We start from the raw sequence: 12,188 nt of genomic DNA, 5'->3' as shown, positions 1-12,188 counted from the left end.
ATATGTTCTTTTATATATATATTTTTTCCATTATTTAGCCAAGTGAAAATGTTCTTCGGGCTGTGTTTTCAGGTAATTGAAAAGAGAGAGAAAGAGAAAATGGAAACCAGTAGTCGGTGACTTAGGCTAGTCTCATAGAACCTGGGACTGCTGAAAGGCCCATAACTGAAGAGTGGGGAACCGAGAGCTATTACTATACCTAGAAACTATTTCTAATGAAGATAGAAATTTTCTGTCTTTTCTGTTGTAGCTGTTTACTTAACAACCCAAAGATCCTTTCTCTATGTGTAATATTCTCCAAATTAAAATGTCTGTAAAATATATTTAAAGTTTTCTATTACCCATTCAAAGAACTTTTTTCACAAAAAAAGAAAATTGCCATTCACTGACTCCACGACCATACTTCCTATAAAAACTTTATTTATTTAATACTGTAAGGATAGGGAAGGAAAATCAGATTTTTGTGAGGTTAAAAGTTCATGCTAATTTTTCCTTAAAATAAGTATTGTGGGCTTAGAGCCTTAGGCAAACATGAAAATAGAAAAAATATATTTTACTGTTGTGTCTTCCGATGTATTTAATTTGGAGTATTGAGTTAGTCGTTCAAGAGTTTTTCTTCTGTCTTTAAAAAAATATCTCAAGGTATGGTTTTTCTGAAGTCTTAGTTGCTTAGGTATGTATCTCTCCATCTCTTGTACTCAAAACCATCCCATTCTCTTCCATGAAGGCAACATTGCACGTGGTCAAGAATCCCCGCCCCGCAGCTGGTCGGACCTGGGTTTGGATCCAGGCTCTATTGTATACATTTCTTCATCTTAATTTAAAATGGGGATGATAAAATGGGATGATACCTACCTCTTAGGGATATCTTGAAGATGAAATGAAAATGTCTAAATAGTGCTTAATTAACATAATGCCCAGCACATAGGAAACAGTCAAAAATAAAAAGGAAGATTTAAAAATTTATCACTATATGGCTATAAATATAGAACAATTAAAATGACAGATGGAGAATAATACCAGAGAGGAAGAGTAAAGGAGATGCAAAAGCAAATATTTTCACAGAAACTTTATCTGTTGAAAATAAGTGTCTCAAGTGTTATTTTTTCCATCTTTAGATAATTCCACCTCGTGCTGGGGTCATCAGTGCTCCACAGAGCCATGCTCGGGCATCTGCTGGAAGAGTGACTCCTGAAAGCCAAAGCAAACCATCGGAAGCACCGAAAGGTAGACACTATATTAGAAATACCAGTTTTGTTCTATGTTTTTTCCTTTCACTTTTTCTTTTCCTTTTCCTTTTCTCACCTTCCACAACTTACTCAAATAGGGATATCCTTTCTTCTTTATACCACAAGAAATGAGGCTACTTGTTGGGGGAAAAAACAACAAATAGAATGTCCTCCTAACATTTCATTAAAAAAGGAAAAAACCTGGCTTTGTAGAATACACCTAACATCTGACAGTCATTGATTTTTTAGGTTCTGCTCTCCTTCCTGAACCACTGAAGCCTCAGGCTGCATTTCCTCTGCAGCCTTCTTTGCCCACATCTGCTCAAAAGTTGCAAGAGCCTCTTGTCCCCATGGCAGCACCTATGCCTCAGTCTGGCCCCCAGCCAAATTTGGAAACCCCACCCCAACCACCACCTCGGAGTAGGTCGTCCCACAGCTTGCCTTCAGAAACTTCATCACAACTGCAAGTAAGTCTCACTCTTAAACAAAATACTATCTTTGATGCATATGGTATATATAGTCTTTGAACATACTATTTTAATTATTAGCTTTTATAAGACGTTAATATGAGCTTTCATTTTATCTTTGCCTTTTAGTATTAATAGCATCTTGAGATATGACTTCAACAAATGACTGTCATTTGACATCTCAAACTACAGTAGTCCCCCCTTATCCTTGGGGGATAGGTTTCAAGACCTTCAGTGGATGGCTGAAACCTCGGATAGTACCAAACCCTATATATACTATGTTTTTCCCTATACATCCATACATATGATAAAATTTAATTTATAAATTAGGCACGGTAAGAGACTAACAACAATAATAACAAAATAGAACGGTTATAACAGTATACTGTAATAAAAGTTATGTGGATGTGTCTTTCTCAAAATATCTTATTGTGCTATACTACAAATAACAAACCGTGGAAAGCAAAACCATGGATAAGGGAGAACTACTTAATAGGAAAAAACTGTAGAATAGAACATATAGTGATTTTTACAGGTCTTTTTAAATCTTGCCCCAAATCTATGAGGTATTTAAAACATAAAAACATACATGGCCCAGCTTTACTTTTTATTGTTTATATGTTCTTTGATTCCATAATTCTATATAGGAAGATTCTTTTAATTCAAACAATCATATAATGTGTCATATATCCTTTCCACAGTATTAAAATGTCTCACTTATCTGTCTGACTTCCAACACCTTAGTCATCTGATTATCAGCTAAAAGCCAGAAGTAAGGAAATCCATCAGGAAGTAAAGTAACAGAACTCAAAGCTGTACTATTGACATGATAGTTGACAGTGAGGGAAGAGATCAAGTAGAAAATCTCAGCATTGCAGATCTGTTTAATGTAGGATACACAATCCTGTACATCTAATATAAACCTACTCCTACTCTCCTGCCCAGTGCCAGAGCTACACACTAACTCTGAGATCATCAAGACAGTATTAACTTAAAGAGTCTAAGGTTTAGTAGGCAGGAATCTCTAAAGTACTTAATATGTTTAAAAATTGTCTCTCTCTAAATTATCAAAATTAGTTTTTCTACTTAAAAGTAAGGTAAGCTTTACGTATTGGGGAAGAGTTACTTCAAAACTATTTCCTGAGAATACTAGATTTAAAAAATACTGATAGATTATAGAAAGGTTATGATTTCATTTTGGGGTTTTTTTCTTTCTTGTGATTTCATTTTTAAATAACAAGAATATACAGTTTCTTACATTGTTGTACCTTCCAACTAATAAATTATGAGGTGAATTGATGACAGTGTCATCTTTCAAAAAATCTGAGTAATACAGAACAAGCCCAGATCCTGGTCATTTTGTTAAAATGAATACTAATTTTCAGTGAAGTAGTACTTTTGCAAAGTGGTGCCATTTTGTTCATTTTCTCTGGTAATGACATCCATAGCCATCCTAAGGCTGTGTCTTAGTCTGCTTGGGCTGCCATACAAGATATCATAGAACAGGTGGATTAAACAACAAGAATTTATTTTCTCATAGTTCTGGAGGCTAGAAGTCCAAGATCAGGGTGTCAGCATGGTGGGGTTCTGCTGAGGGCTCTCATGCTGGCTTGCTGACAGCCACTTTCTCTCTGTGTTTCTCCTTGGCCTTTACTCAGTGCTTGTGCCTGGAGGAGAGAGAGAGGGAAGCAGGGAGTGGGGAGAGAGAGAGAGAGAGAGCGCGTGCAAGTGAGCGTGTGAGCGAGCACATAAGCACTTGCACAGAAGCTCTCCAGTGTCTCTTCTCATAAGGGCACTAATCCCATCATGCAGGCCTCACCCTCAGGATCTCTTCTAACCCTAATTACTTCCCAAAGGCCTCACCATCATCACATTGGGAGTTAGGGCTTCAACATATGAATTGGGGAAGGTGCCCACAAACATTCAGTCCCTAGCAGGCTGCTTAAAATATTTTAGAGCTCCAAAAACCTATTTGGAATATTATTTTTAGAATAGCAAACTTTGAACTGGTTAATAATCAATCTCAGACAAAAACTGAAGTTTGGACCCTAATTCAACAAAATTACAAAAAGAATTGGAATCATCTCTTGAACTTACACTACAACCTGCAAATATTGCTGTTCTTGGATTCTGTATGTAACATAGAATTAAAAGTATTTTGATGAGTGATTTGTTAGAGTTTCTGGTTGGTCTCAGATTGTCCTCCTAACTCTTTCCTTTGATGTCTGTGTTCCCTTTCTCAAAGCAGGAGCAACCATCAGGGTAACAGGTATCTGACTATTTATCAATCTTACATGTGCTTTTCATTTGTCTTAGCACATTAGATGTATGACTCTTTTGCTTCATACATCTAAAGTTTCACCCATTCTTAAAACCACCTGCTCACATTAATATATTGTATTATCATATCATAAAACCTGATTTTTCTTTTTCTTAGTATTTCAGATTTTTAGGAACCATTTTAGTTGTTCTTGCTAATGCTTTACCATTTTTTCCTTCATTTTTTTAATGAAAATTAACAAAACTAAAAAGTATAACTTCAAGAAGGTAAGCTATAAGTATATGAAGGCCTATTTGGTAAAACCAAATTTGTTCTTGGTTTTAACAATGGTGTAATTACATGAACACAAAATTCAATAATTCTCATTCTTAGATTTCTTTTGGGAAATATTTTTTCAAATAGTTTTAGTAGCAAGATTCTTTTCAGTAAGGAACAATTCATGATTTAGAAAGATGAAGGTTAAGACTGTAACAAGATTACATGAAGGTCCTTCCAACACCTTTCTCTGTAAAAATAACACTGGTTTTAATGTCATCACAAATCCTGCTTATACTACAAATTAATTCTAATGTAATGAATGATGGTGTGGCTCTCATTATACTTTCAGGTCTGATTGGGAAAAATGATCCTGCTGCTGTCAAATTACCTTTAACTTATTTTGAAATAAAAATTTTTCTTATATATGAAAATAAAAATATTTAAATGCATAGCATTTATTTGGCAAGTGTCTACTATTCTAAGCTGTACAAAGCATAAAATTCTCCTTGCCTGTAACATCTATATTGTAGACTGTTCTATCTGCCATAGGAGAATTTGGTCCCAGACACAATCAAATATTTCCACTTTATTGTATTAATCATAAATAATCCAGAGATTATTGGAAATATAGCATTAATTGTAGTTTTATAATGTCTATAATAAATTTTTCTCTCAAGTACATTTTCATATATAGGTCTGTTTAATACATTTAGAATACAGTTTAGACTCTGACATGTTCACCCTTTAATTTGTACAAATTTATTGTCATATTGTTTGAAGAAAAATATACTTGTTCATTCAATTATAAAGTATTTTCTAAGACAATTGAATAAAACGGATATTTGAAAGTTATTCACTTATGAGGTTATCCACACCATTTTCTTTTGCAAGTTTCCTTTTAGAGCTTCTCTGTTCTTAAGCACTAGTTGGTGTTTCATAATATGCAATTATATTTTTTTCCCTGTATATTTCATGTAACTTTATTTTGCTTTAACAACTATCTAAATTCATTTTGGATAGGGCTTTGTTTTGTTACATTGCAAGTCTTGAGCTTAACTCCCTTCCCTGTCCTTGCCAACCCTGAAGTTTTAATTTTCTTATCTTTGAAGTCGGCATAAGTTTCCAAATCGTTCTAAGAATTATAGAGATCTTGGGAGGACTGTCTGGTTAGCTCAGTTGGTTAGAGTGCAGTGTTATAACACCAAGGTCAAGGGTTTGGATCCTGTACCAGCCAGCTGACAAAAAAAAAAAAAATAAGAATTTTAGAGTTGTGTTTTTTTTTTTTTTTAATTAATAATGAAATTCCTACGGAGCTAATTTGTTCATGAGGCCAGGATCATAGTTCTTTTTCCCATCAGAACAGTTGGCTTTGCTCAGTCCCATGGCTGTGCCCCATTCCAACCAGCTTCTTTGTGAACTAGGCACAGAGGGATTCAGGGAAGGAGTGGAAAATTTTTGTGGCTATAAAGTAATTCCAAACAGTCCTCCCAATGATAACAGTTCATGGACAACTCTGTCACATAGAAAGGACCGTGCACCACTCTGAGCACAGCTTCATTTTGGTTTTAGAATTAATATACCAAATAGAAAATTGGATTTTTTTTTTCCTCTGGTTTTAAACAATTCTTGCATTTGGTTAATAATAGTATATCTATTTTGGAACATTTCAAAATGAGGAAGATCATTTAAGGAAAGTTGTCACATTATTCAAAGAGTTTATTGTACAAAAGATAACTTACATTAAAGGGTGAAGAACTCTTTGAAAATCTGTTTTTTGAAGTAGAAAAGGAAAGATGCAGTCTTTAACAGTCTTCAGCTATGAATACAAATATCCTAATAAAATTAATTTTTACCCATAAAATTGAATTTCCATAGTAACATCAATTTTAAATGAAAATTATTTAAAAAAACAATGAAACCACATCATCATCATACATTGGTGTTGGTAGTTTATATAGATTTAGCATAAATTCTGAATATGGGTTTCTTAAGCTCATGTTAAAATTTGACAGAACGAGGCATGAACAAATTTGTTAATTCTGTGCAGTTCTCCTTACCATCTCAAAACTTACATGAATGAAATAAGTTCTATATAATGTCTTTGGGATTTAAAAAATGGATTTAATAAAAGGATTTACTTAGTAAGGAGCTTTTAAAAAATATGATTTTAGCTGTTTCATCTTACTTAAACCACCAGAATAACAAACTACACAAAGCTGCTTTTTAGTTTCTCAATTTGTATACTTGCCCGGAAAAAGGAAGAATAATTGAGACAGGAAGAATAGGGGCTATTAAGAGTAAATATAAACTTATTATTCAGTGTTCTCTTTCTTCTCCAGGTAAAAGCAAATGGAGTCTCTGGTGTCGATCAAGAATCACCATTAAAGAGTGACCCATTTGAAGATCTGTCACTTAATCTGCTTGCTGTATCAAAGGCTCAGCTATCTGTTCAAATGTCACCTGTTCTAACCCCAGACCCAAAGAGGTTGATTCAGTTGCCTTCTGCAACACAAAGTCATGTTAATACTTTGAATTCTATAAGTTGCATGCCAACAATGCCTCCAATTCCAGCCCAGAGTAAATCCCAGGAAAATATGCGAAGTTCTCCAAACCCATTTATTGGCTTGACCAGCACAAAACCTTTCACTGATAGGACTGCTGTTCCTGGAAACCCATTTCGAGCTGAGTCTCAAGAATCAGAGGCAACTTCATGGTTCTCCCAAGAAGAGCCTATTATTGACAGTCCTTTCCCTTCTCTGAAGCCTCTTGGTCATAATAAAAGCAAGCCTTCATCTTCATTCGATGGCCTTAAGGACAGTTTTGATCTGCAGGGCCAGTCTACAGTAAAAATTAGCAACCCAAAAGGTTGGGTAACCTTTGAGGAAGAAAAGGACTTTTATGTGAAAGAGAAGTCAAAGTCAGCTTGTCCAAACTTACTGGGTAATCAGTCAAGTTTGTTTTCTGGCTCTGACGTGACATTTGAAGATGACTGGAAAAAAGGTAAAAATGTTTCTTTCTGTGTGTTGCCATCAAGAAGACCCCCTCCACCTCCTGTCCCTCTGCTGTCAACTGGCACCAGCCCTCCAGTAGATCCTTCCACAGCCTCGGCATCTAAGGCATCGCCCACACTAGACTTTACAGAAAGATAATGTTATATGATAGAAAACATTTTTTTTAGTTTTGGCAGGGTACAGCCAAAAGAATTGGGCATTAGTTATTCATTATGTGCAATAAGCAATTGTTACAAGCACTGATATCTTCATAAAATACCACTGTTTGATGTGTACAAAGTTGGAATATGTGTATATTGGAAATAAGGAAAAATCCTTCTCTGTTAACTGGAGTTTTGGTGTGTTTCTCTTTGGATTAATAGGAGACAGTATTAGCCATAAAAAGTGCTTAAAATTACTTTAGAAAATAGTCCTCATTCAGCAATTCTTCGTCAGTCTTCTCTGAAGAATCTCAAAAAGCCCACACAACTTTTAGCTGACATTACTGCCAGCCCTTTCATACTTGTTAACAATTGGTATTTATGAGTATTTACCAAAGAGCTGCCAAAGTTATAGAGAAACTGAGTTTTGAAAGGCATTGCTTTAAAAAAGGTTTGTGTGTGTGTATACATATACACACACACACATATATATGCATATGTACACATTTACACATTTTATAAAACTCAGAATTTAAATTCTAGGATATGACTCAGACCAAATTTTACCTGAAAGTTCCAACAAAGTCTGTTTTTCAGTATCTCATTATCAAAAAGATGGCTGCAGATGTGATTTGGACATTTTATTTTTTCCCCCAAACTAGAATAATCTCACTATATAAACCAGAATATTCTACTCTTCTATACCCAACCCCTTCAAATATATACAACCTTGTTACTTTCCACTCTGGCATCTCCATATGCTTTTCTCTGGGAGGAGGTTCTTGCAGCTGGAAGCAGCATATTTTGTGGTTGTTGTCATGTGGAAAGACACTCTATAGACCTCAAATGGAAGGCACATATCTCCGAGTTCAATGAGAAATATTAGAGCCAAACGTATACTCTTCTCTATATACAATAAGGTATATGTTGCCCATTTCCCTCCCACACTTTTCTATTTGCTGCTTTTGCTCTGGATGTTTGCTTTTAGCAGGGAAAGCATCTGTCCTCAGAGTGCTTTGAATTAGGGATATACCCAGTGTATGTTCTCTTCCCCCTTAAGAGGCTATAGAACACATCTTTGATGCTGCTTTAAGTTTTTAGAGGCTATACCTCAAATTAGGTGTGGATTTTGTCTCCTGCACTGCCAATATGCAACTGTTCCTGCTTTTATTAATTTTATGAAGTACACAGAATTTTTACAGAATGTAGTATTTTGATATCATTAGGTAAACCAATCAAAACTCCTTGAGCGATAGTTTTGTTATCAGTTTAAGTTAAAATCATCTTTACCTTTTAAGACTTAAATTAATGTTCCTTTTATATAAAGAGTCATATATGTCCACCTAAATTCTTATGTCCACATTTAACCTTTAAAGATGTGCATTGGAGGAATATCAGAAAATAGAGTTCATAGCTAATAATATGTAAAATGTAAAAGCACAGCAAACTGCATTGCACTTAAAGTAAATCTATTAGCAAAAAAGCACTTTTCTAAATGCTCGAATGTTATCAAAATACTATATTTACAGAAGTAATCCTCTCTGCTAACAGCCAGGATTTGCTGTTAGAATAACTCTTGTGGGTTTTATATTGTGCTTTTCAGAGGTTCTAATCATTTCAGCAGTAGTATCTTTTAAACGGCAGTATTACTATAAGCAGTGTGCTTCAAAATGTGAATTAACTTGTTGAAACTGTGGCTTTAACATCTATATGATTAGTGTATATGGTATTTGCTCTCCATTAACAAAATAATTCATTGTAAGGTAAACTTCACTAGTGCAAATTGCAGTTCTGTGAGCAAGAACTATTGAGTATAAACTACTGTCTAAAATATACATAGCAGCTCAGCCTTTATCAGGAAAACTATATTTGGCAAGTTGCTGAAAATGCACAAAGTTACGAAAGCTAAAGGTATGCTGCAGATAACTAGCCATTGTTCTGTGTATTATTAAATATATACCAGTTCTGTTAAAAGCAGAGCACAAGACACTAAGGATCTCTTTGTGAATTCTTTGTTCTCTATAGTAGATTGCTGTTTATATGTAAGAATTTTATTGCTTATGTGGCATACAGTATTTATAACTATATACTTTATAGAAGTACAGTATTAAAGTCAGTGGTATACAGACATCTGTACATATCCTGTGAAATGTGCTGTTAGAAGAAATAAATATACCCGTCTTTACCATGCTGACTTCTTTGTTCAAAAGGGAAGAATTTTTCTCAGCCATTTCTCTTGTACTTTACATATACAAGTTAATGACATTTGTGGAAAATATTCTTATTGCCAAATCAAATATTTTAATGCAAGACCTTATTTTCATCTATTTTATTTCTCCATATAATGCTTACTCTAAACATAAGAAGAAAGATTTTCTGAGATTACTAATCATTAAGAAGCCCATGCACTTATACCATAAGAGAGGCCCTCATTCAAAATCTTGTTGGCTTGAAAATAACACATAAAGCATGAATGATGATTTTCTGACCCTTAGCAGAAGAAACAACTGGGGACAGAGGGGAATTAGGACATGAACAGCCAGACAAAAAAAGGAGACTGACTTAAAAACAAAACCAAAAAAACCCAGTTTCTATGAGTATTGCCTTTTTTTAGTCATATATGATTGATATTCAGAATAATAACCTTGATTCTTAAATAGTTGAATTATGTTCATTAACCTTTTATTAAGAAATTACAGATACAGAATAGACTTTTTAAAAAACTTATTAAATATAATTTTAGATTTATGTGCAGTCATAAGAAATAATACAGAAAAATCCTAAGTACGCTTTACCCAGTTTACCCCAGGGGTAACATCTTGCAAAACTGTAGTAAGATAGCACAGCCAGGACATTTACATTGATATGGAACATTTCCATCACCACAAGGATTGCTCATGTTGCCCTCTGCCCACTCACCTCCCATCCCATCCCCCTTTCCCCTATCCTTAACCTCTGGCAACCACTAAACTGTTTGCCATTCCTATAATTTTGTCACTTCAAGAATGTTATGTAAATGGGATTGGCTGTTTTCACTCAGCATAATTCTCTGGAGATTCATCTAGGTTGTATGTATCAATAGCTTGTTCCTTTTTATTTCTGAATATTATTCCATGGTATAGATATGCTACAGTTTATTTAACTGTACACCCATTGAAGGATACCTGAGTTGTTTCCAGTTATGGGCTGCTACAAATAAAGCTGCTGTGAACATAAGTTTTCATTTCTCTGGGATAATGCCCAGGAGTGCGATTGTTTGGTCATGTGGTAATGGCGTGCTTCAGTTTTTTAAAAACTGCCAAACTGGGGCCGACCCCGTGGCGCACTCGGAAGAGTGCAGCGCTGGGAGCGCAGCAGTGCTCCCGCCGCGGGTTCGGATCCTATATAAGGATGGCCGGTGTGCTGAGCGAGGTACGCCGGTCACAAAAAAAAAAAAAAAAACTGCCAAACTGTTGTCCAGAGTGCCTACCATTTTACATTCCCATCAGAGATGTATGAATGATCCAGTTTCTTTGTATTCTTGCCCTCATTTGCTGTTGCCACCATTTTTTAATTTAGCCATTCATTGAATGAAATGAATGATACAGTGGATATTTCCTTATGGTTTTAATTTGCATTTCCCTAATAGCTAATGATGTTGAACATCTTTTCAAGTGCTGATTTGCCATCTTATATCTTACACAGTGAAATGTCTGGGTTTTGGGGGTTTGTTTTTTTGTTTTGGCTTTTTTATTTTTTTTTTAAAGATGACCGGTAAGGGGATCTTAACCCTTGACTTGGTGTTGTCAGCACCACGCTCTCCCATGGGAGTTAACTGGCCGTCCCTATATAGGGATCCGAACCTGTGGCCTTGGTGTTATCAGCACCACAGTCTCCCAAGTGAGCCATCGGCCAGCCCCTTGACTTTTCTAAGTCAATTGTTTTTATAATGTTGAGTGTTAAGGGTTCTTTATATACTATAGGTACTACTCATCCTTTGTTAGATATGTGGTTTGCAAATATTTCTCCATTAATGTAGCTTACTTTTCATCCTTTTCACATGATCAGCGCTGCAGGTCCAGAAACTACAGCAAGGGTGATTGACATATGATAACCAAACTCACAAGAAACCATTGTATAAATCAAAACACCAATTTCTTAATGTTAGAAAAACAAGTCTGACGTTTAAAGGATTAGCAAACATGGAGAAATGGGAACTTATACACTGTTGGTAAGAAGGTAAATTGGCACATCAACTCTAGAGAGCAAAGGTCAAGTTCATATACCTATCAACAAAAAATTTGACTTCTAGAGGAATAATGTATGTGGGATATGAGATGCCTTGTTTGTAATGGTGAAAACTAGAAATACACTAAATGTCAACAGGGGAATGGAGTGGCATAGTCACATAGTAGAATAGTATAAAGCAGTGAAAGTAAGTGAATGAAAACAACCTATCAGTGAATAAATATCATTGTGGAGCCATAAGGCAAGTTACAAAATAACACAGTAAGACACCATTTATGTAAAACTTAAAATATGCAAAACAATTTATTCTTTAGGGATACATACATGTATTAATGGTTTGAAAATGTGCAATGGGAATAATACACAATTCAGGACAACAGTTTACTTCTGGAGAACGGGAAGAAGGGAAATGGGATCAGAGAGGAATATGTGGAGACTTTAACTGTATCTATAGCGTGTTAGGACTTAAAAAAAAGTCAATATTGAGTAAAATTTACTCTTTTCCTCCCTGGCTGCCTGATATCCACAGTCATCATGAATGACCCATAAATTATTCAGAACATAAGTTTATCACT

The 12,188-nt window shown here is 35.0% G+C and overlaps 1 protein-coding gene across 7 annotated transcripts in view; it reads left to right on the top strand.

Annotated features, from left to right (window-relative positions):
- Positions 1 to 9,557, top strand: part of SYNJ1 (synaptojanin 1) — an 86,868-nt gene extending 77,311 nt beyond the window's left edge. For all 7 annotated transcript variants that reach the window (XM_063088873.1, XM_063088863.1, XM_063088911.1 and 4 more), the window contains 3 exons: positions 1,119 to 1,227; positions 1,479 to 1,696; positions 6,575 to 9,557. In XM_063088873.1, the coding sequence (XP_062944943.1) occupies positions 1,119 to 1,227; positions 1,479 to 1,696; positions 6,575 to 7,384 (1,137 nt within the window). In that variant the 3' untranslated portion in view covers positions 7,385 to 9,557. The remainder of the gene's footprint in view (positions 1 to 1,118; positions 1,228 to 1,478; positions 1,697 to 6,574) is intronic.
- The last annotated feature ends 2,631 nt before the right edge of the window (positions 9,558 to 12,188 follow it).

This window comes from Cynocephalus volans, chromosome 1 (genome assembly GCF_027409185.1).
Source record: "Cynocephalus volans isolate mCynVol1 chromosome 1, mCynVol1.pri, whole genome shotgun sequence".
Taxonomy (NCBI): domain Eukaryota; kingdom Metazoa; phylum Chordata; class Mammalia; order Dermoptera; family Cynocephalidae; genus Cynocephalus; species Cynocephalus volans.
Note: the sequence above shows the minus strand (reverse complement) of the source record. Positions and strands in the feature narration are given on the sequence as shown.